General features: G+C 24.4%; 1 protein-coding gene across 1 annotated transcript; it reads right to left on the reverse strand.

Annotated features, from left to right (window-relative positions):
- Nucleotides 1-1863: 1863 nt before the first annotated feature.
- Nucleotides 1864-7742, reverse strand: LOC130936219 (probable 2-oxoglutarate-dependent dioxygenase AOP1). Its single transcript, XM_057866257.1, has 3 exons — nt 7245-7742; nt 3766-4096; nt 1864-2309 (listed from the first exon to the last, which is right to left on the reverse strand). Exons 1-3 carry the CDS (start codon nt 7691-7693, stop codon nt 2067-2069), a joined length of 1023 nt encoding a protein of 340 aa, XP_057722240.1. The 5' UTR covers nt 7694-7742; the 3' UTR covers nt 1864-2066.
- Between the last annotated feature and the right edge of the window lie 568 nt (nt 7743-8310).

The following is an 8310-nucleotide window of genomic DNA, read 5'->3' on the forward strand; positions in this document are numbered from 1 at the left end:
ATTTTTCTTTTTCATCTTTTTCTTTTCCATCTTTACCTTCTTATTTCATTTTCTCAAAATTCTTTTTTATTCTATATTGAGATCAGAGGAATAAAACTAAGAAAAATAAAAAAATATCAAACAAAAAAGAAGAAGAAATATACTAATGACGTTGTCTGATCCAAAATTAATTTTAAATGTGTCTTTGTTCATGATTCAGTCTTGTTTGTGTGCTTGTTTTCGAACTGAGTTTATGTGTCGCAATCATTATGGTAAATTTTGATTCATTTCTGAGTTAATTGTGACGCAATTATTATGTTATTTCGATTCATTTCTGAGTTAATTATATCGTAATCTATTATGTAATTATTTCGGTTCATTTCTGAGTGAATTAAGGTGCATTTGGACTCGTTATCCTGCACAATTCAAAACTCTATTCTTCCTCCTCATCTTCTACTTCTTCTTCTTCTTCTTCTTCTTTTTCATCTTTTTTTACTTCATCTTTTCCTTCTTATTTTATTTTTTCAAAATTCTTTTTGATTTACTCAAATTTAACACCATTTCTAAATTCATGTGTTAAATTTGAATTTAGTTCTTGGACAAGACTTTAGAAAATTAGTAAAATTAAATAAAAAATATAATAAGAAATAATGAATACAATGAATATTTTTTAAGTATTCTACAAAGGCAGAAAAAAAAGTATTTCATTAACCTTCACAATCCCAAAAAATAAAATCTCTCAAATAGTTCTGATATAAATTATAAATTTAATATAAAATACCATGAATAATATATTCCTTTTTTCTAGAAGGCCTTTTTTATAATCTTTTTTTCTATTGTAGCTAAATTCTCCTCAGTTGAACTTGGAATTTCCATGCAAAAATCTCTAAGTTCATGTTAAAAATCTTTTATTATTACCATCCATTGCTTCAACTTGGAATTCCAATGCAAAAATCTCTAAGTTCATGTTAAAAATCTTTTATTATTACCATCCATTGCTTTAATTTGCAGATTCTTTATCATTGTTCTCTGCTTCTCTTTCTTTTTGAATTAATTATGTCGCAATCATTATGTAATTTTGGTTTATTTCTAAGTTAATTATGTCGCAATCATTATATAATTTTGGTTTATTTCTGAGTGAATTAAGGTGCATTCGAACTCGTTGTCCTGTACAATTCAAAACTCTTTCTCCTCACCTTTTACTGCAATAGCAACAACAACAAAAGAATTACAATGAAAAAAAAAAACACGCGAAGAAGGAAAAAGAGAAGGAGAAGAAGGAGAAGGAGGAGAAACAACTATTTGTTAAAATTGCTTCTATTTATTTGATGTTTTTTTTCCTTTTTTTTTTAAAATAGAGAAAACAAAAGAAAATAAATAATTGAATAAAAATGAGAAAAAAAAAGAGAAGAGGAGGAAAAAAATAGAATTTAAGGTTTTTTTTTAGTTTATGTGTTCATCATCAAAGAAGAAAATAAGAAAATGTTGAATTATTTAGATATTTTCATCCACAAAATTCTGTGTTTTCTTTTAAAAAATTTTATTTTTTTCTAAACGTTGTTACAAAGGTGAAGAGAACGAGGAAAAACAAAAAAGCAATAGAATTTTTGTGTTTTTGTTTACAAATTTTTATACTTTTTTTTTAAAATTATATATTTATCATTAAAGCAGAAAAAAAAGATGTAAAATTTTATATTTTTATTTACAAATTTATTTTTCAAAAAAATTGTGTATTTTTAATATTTGTTAAAAACATTTTTCCTAAAATTAAAAATAAAAAATTAAAAAATTTATGAAATTGAATATAAAAATTTGTGAAAATAAACATAAAATAATTACATAGACAAAATATGAACTACATTACTTTACTTAGAATTACACCCATATATATTCACATCACTATAAGAGTTGGCTTACAATGAATTCGTTCAATCAATAAATTTCGAACACTTTATTATCAGACACACATACATACATACTTTATTGATAAAATAATATCATAATTAACTATAAATCATATACACACACAAATGCCATAATATAATAGCATGCATCATAAACAAACAAACAAACAAACAATAACGAAATTAAAGAGCAGCAAATTCATCAAGTGCATTCTCATTGAGATTTGAAACAAAGAATTTGATGTAGTCTCCATAAGTGAATGGGTGATAACGTAAGGGATGAGTGTTGCCATCAATCAACTCAGGTGGCACCTCAATCTTGGCTTCATCCTTAGGCATTGTAAACACTCCAAATGAGTATCTTTCTTTGTCTCCTTTCATTCTCACTCTATGTCTAACCGCATGTAATCTACCATTGCTCCATGCCTATACACAACAAATTAAATAAGAATCATTATCATTCATAATCATTCTATTTAGTTACTATAGACATAGAGCATGAGCATAATTATTTGACCAAAATTAGTTGTTAGTGCTAAATAAAAGATTGTTCCATTATCATTATTCTTTGCAAGATAATGGCACCCACAATTTAAAACCATGATTAAAAGACAGCATAATACCCTAAAAATTTTAATATATATGTTTAAGGTTAAATTACTGAAATTAATTATATGTAGTTTAATTTATATGTACTCTAAATTCTAATAATATGTAATGTGACCCATGAGAAATATCAAATGGTACAAATAAGATATTTTCTTAACTTCATTTTCCCAAAACTATATTCTTCTACTATTAAAAAATTATCTATATAAAAAACACATGCATCATGTATATGCAAAAGAATAGTTTTGGAATAGAAAATTAACGGATTTTTTTTTTCATCATTTAACGAATTTAGGGCATCAAATCAACTAATTTTAAAAATAGCAATGCTACATGCATGGGCGAAGCCTCTTATGTGAGTCTCAAGGGGGGTAATACTCCCCTAAACTTCAACTTTTTCTTATAAACTGTATATAAATTTAGTTTTGTATGTCTTCATTAAAATTTTTATTTTAATCTTTTTATATTCAAAAATTACACTTTGGCTCCACTCCAAATTTTATGCTAGCTTCGTTGCCAGTTACATGACCGACAAATATTATTATTTTAGGTCAACTTAGTCAATAATAATTTATATTTATATTTATAAAAATTTATACACAAAAATATATAATTTATATTTATATTTATCAGAATTTACAAATATAAATTAACACCGTTTGTATTTATATTTATCAAAAATTGTATATATAATAAAATAATAAATTTTATTTGTTAAAAACAATTTAATATTTGTACCGATCAAATACTGATTAAAATTATTGAAAATGGCTAATACCCAAAAAAGTCTATTTAAAAATTTAAGATAAAACATGCACATAAGATGAAGTTCAAAGCCATTATTTACATTTTTCATTGTTTTTATGATCCATGGTTACATATAATTGGTAAAATTATTATCTCATAAAATCTATTATCTCATAAAATCACTTATCTCTAGAGTTTAATTCGTTAAATAGATCGCATAAATAATTATATGTTTAACATATTTTTTTTGTCTAATTGTCTCTTTTAATTTAGGCTTTAATTATGAAATTTGTATACGCATTTACCTTTTTTTTTAGTTTTGTCTTATATTAAAATACTCTTTTTGAGATAACAAGGATCAAATTTTAGAACGATCATTGATCAAAAACATTTTTTTTCATATCAAAAAATTATTTATTCTAAAAATTTAATTTAAATTGTCAGAAAAAGACATATATTTATATATATCTCTATCAAATTAATTAACATGCTATATATAAGTAGATAGAGGTATATATATATATACCTTCAATATGTCACCAACAACGACCACATAGGCATTTTGGGGTATCTCTACTTGAATCCATTTTCCAGTTTTGGTTTGCACCTCAAGACCTTGCACATCATTTTGGCAAAGAATAGTTAAGGTGTTTTTGTCAGTGTGAGTCACCAATCCAATTTCACCTTCTTTGCTTGGACTTTTGTACTTCATTAGACGCAAAAAAACGGTACCCTTCATTAGCATGTCTTCAATGTCCCAAGTGTAGTGCTTTGGAAGCTCATAACCCTCTTCAATCATCTTCAAGATCATGTAATTCAGTTCCACCAACTTTGAACTTACGGAATTCATTGTCTCACTACCACATTGAATCAAAACAATTTATGTATATAACATTGATATTTTCTTTAATAAGTTGCACACATAATTATTGTAGGACTTTCAAAGTAAGTTTTATTTTTTTTAAGATAAAATATTGTTTTAGTCTTTAATATTTAAGTTAAGTACTAATTTTATTCTTGATATTTAAAATATCTTATTTTTATTATAAATTTTTTATTTTGTCTTATTTTTAACTTCTGATTAAAATTATTTTTTTAAATATTAATTTTTTTAGGTTACAACAAAAATTATAATAATTATAGTGTTGATTTTAGTAATTTGATAATAAAAGTAGATAAAAAAAGAAATAAAAAATAATAAAAGAAAAGTAGTATTGTGGGGGAATTATTTTAGAGAAAAATAGAATGGAATATAACTTGTGGAAAAAAATAAGACATTTTAAATATTAGATAAAAAAAATTTAACTGAACTATAAAAACTAAAATATAATATTTTACCGTTTCTTTTATATGGCTTGTATATTTTTTTAAAAGAGTGCCTGTTTGGCAAAATCAATTTAATTAGTATTAATTTTGTAAAAAAAGATATATAGAACGAACCATATATTTATTATTTTTAAAATATTAAAAAATCGTTTTTTCTTTCGAAAATTTTTGTTTACTTTATTAAAATATCACTAAATTAAATGAGCTATATATGCTAGCTAGGAGAAGCTCGGAGCTCTATGCATGGGAGAGAAGCACCAAGGTAACAATTCATGAAATTAAGGAAAATTTTGGATGATATTGATTGCTGAACATTGGTTCGATCTTATAAAAGGTTTTGTGCTTTGATGCTGTGACTATTCCCAATTCCAACTTTAAAAAACTCTAAAAATGAACAAAGGAAAATATTAGGACGCCTCAGATAAAAATGTTTAAAATATTTTTTTAAAATGTATTTTTTATTAATTAAAGTTTAATACATAAATTATATTATTTTTATTAAAATTAGGTCAGATAAATTAATTTAACTGAAAAAATGGTGAATCAAGTTTTGAATCGATCTTAATTAATATTATTTTTTATAAAAAATAATTAAAATATTCTTATTATAAAAAATGACTAAAATACTCTTATTATATATATTTTAAAAATTTTAAATTCTAACTCTATGATGGCAGAGAAGTAAAGAACTAAAATTTAGAATTTTCAAAAATAATATGTATAATAGAATTATTTTAGTCATTTTCTATAACAAAGGTATTGTAATTATTTTCTATAAAAAATAATATTAATTTAGACCAATTCAAAATTTGATTTACTATTTTTTCAGTCATTTTTTCGGTTAAATTAATTTGTTTGACCTAATTTTGACAAAAATAATATAGTTTAATCGATTTTATGTGTTAAATTTTAATTACTAAAAAATATCTTTAAAAAAGACGTTTTAGACGTCTTTATATATATGAGTGATTCCTAATCAATATTGAATTTAAATGAAGAGTTAGCTACACATGGCATGTCAACTTCTAAGGTTATCCAACATACATAATTTCAATTTCTTTTCCGAAATTTTTTTATTTTGTGTTTTTATTTTTGGTATTTTTTTCAAATTTTATATTAAAAAAAAGAATAAATAATAGAACTTTGATTTCGATTTTCTTTTAGCATTTTTTATTTTTTTTACTCTTAACAAAATATTAAAAATTCAAACAAACGTACGTACCATAGATTTTTTATTCCATAGAACACAAACATGCCCATCATGCAACCAGTAATAGATTTATTTAGATTAAAGCTTTGTCACATGGTGAGAGAAATTTTATATTAATCAGCGTTTACTTTGCACTCTTATGTCTTTTCAGCCACCCCTCTCTTCCTAATCCAACTAATAAGCGATATATAATAAACTCATATTCATATACGACTAAAGCCTAAATATAAAAGACTTTGTTTTTAATTAGGGGTGGGAATTCGCAAATGAGGCACAAATCAAGCAGCAAAATTAGGTTAGTTCAAACATAATTAAATTAATTAGTACCGTACAAATATTATTTACGAAAAATCATATCACTAGTAGTTTGATATGAGAGAACAAAAAATTTTTCTGATATATTTAAAATGTTTGAGGGCAAAGTACTTAATCAACATCATACCTCAAACTAATGATCATAATAATATAGCAACTCTGTCAATAAGAACGATAGGTGCTCTCTGATATATTTAAAATGTTTGATTTATTTGACAAATTTATACCCCAGAAAAACTAGTAGTTAGTTTGTCAACGTGATTTTTATGGGTATAGAACTTTTTGAAGAGTTTAGATTTTTAGTTTAATTTTGATATAGTAACCATTACAATCGTTTAATTACATCTATTTTTTGGGATAATCATTTATACTCAATTAATATATATATATATATATATAAAAGATTGTTATTTTTACCAATGTTATATTACATACTTTGATACATATATATAAAATTGTTTTATATTATAATACATCAACATTAAATTCTTAAATTATTTATTTGCTTTTCAATAAATAATTTTTTCAATAACACAATTTTAATTTACTCTATATAAATAATTCAAAAAGCAATCACTAAATCATGTTATATATACCAGTTTTTAGTCGGACATTTTATCTTTTTTTTTTTTTTATATATAAAAGGCTTTTTTTATGATTATAAAGCACAAAATTAAGCAACGTCTAGTAATTATTAAGGGTTGTGTATAAACAAATTACATATAGTCTTAAAATACCAAATTTTAATTCCCCATTATCATTTTGGTTAGTCACAAAAGCCAAGGATTATTTTAGAAATTATTTGCAATAAGTTTGGGTTATAAAAAAAATAAAGAAAGAAATAAAAATACTTTTAATTAATGTTAAATTTTAAACTTTTTTACACTATAAATCCTTTTTCTCTCTCTTTCAAAATTCTAACCTAATTAAATTAGTAAAAACCGATGAATCTAACATAATATCAAATAAAACATGAATGACGAAGACTTATATACACAGTTATTTTTGTGTGAAATTGATAACCGAAAAATCGTTAAATAATAATTTAGTCAAATTTATTAAATTATCTAACTGTTTTCGATTATCAACTTCATATGAAGACAAACTGTATGGACACAGCATTGAACATGCAAAAAAGAAAATTAAAGTCATACCAGAAAGATGGGTTGCCATGAGGCCACATGAGATTGGTGAATTCTTGAGAAACATGGAAGACATGGCTATCACAAACACCAAAGCTTTGATTGAGAGGAATAACAGGGCAATCACTACTAGTGTAGCTACTATATGGCTTTGTTGTGCTTTGATGCTTCTTTTTTGTTTCTTCAGGTAAATCAAACAATTCCTTTAACCCCATCAACATCTTTTCTCTTAAAACCTTTGGAACTATTTCATCATCATCACACACTAACACAAAGTAACCATGCTTTTCACACGCTTCTCTCACTTTCTTGCTCATCATTTTCTTCCACTCCTCTAATGATCCCAACCCATTATTATTATTTTTCTTATTGAAGGAAAAATCCAAACATGGAATCATCATCATCCCAACCTCATCATCATCACTCTTCTTCTCACCATTGGATGGACCCTCTTCTCTCATTTTCTTTCTTTAAATTCTTTGTTGCTCTTTGGAGTTGTTCTTGAAATGTTACACACAATTTTATTTATACCAAAATTAGCACACAAAAGCGTGTCTGCTGAACCCAAAAGCAAGGCTATTATTATTAGGGAAAGGGACAATATATTCAGACCAGAGACCATAGCTGCCGTCATATATATATAAAACTAAATGTCAACTTTATTATATATAAATTTAATTTTCACGTTTTATTGTATTTTATACGTGTATTTAATTATATAATATCATATTAACAAAAATAATTATTTTTTACATTAATTATATATCATTCGAATAAATATAATTAAATAACTACTTATCAGTATATCAAAATTAAATTTATATATATATTATTATTCAATGTAAGAGTAACACTCGATATACATTTTCTTCCATAATTAAGTGTATTTTTTTACTTTTTACTTTTTTCTTTTGAAATTGATGTACCTACACACTCTCTTTTACCTAAATATATTGACTTGAGTGTCCAAATACAATAATTTTTTAAATAATTCCCCAAAACCTAGTGTAAGGTCGAGTAACTTGATTGCCTAAACTCATAAATTCGAATGAACACTCAGTTTGACTACCATACAAAA

Source organism: Arachis stenosperma, chromosome 6 (genome assembly GCF_014773155.1).
Source record: "Arachis stenosperma cultivar V10309 chromosome 6, arast.V10309.gnm1.PFL2, whole genome shotgun sequence".
Lineage (NCBI taxonomy): Eukaryota > Viridiplantae > Streptophyta > Magnoliopsida > Fabales > Fabaceae > Arachis > Arachis stenosperma.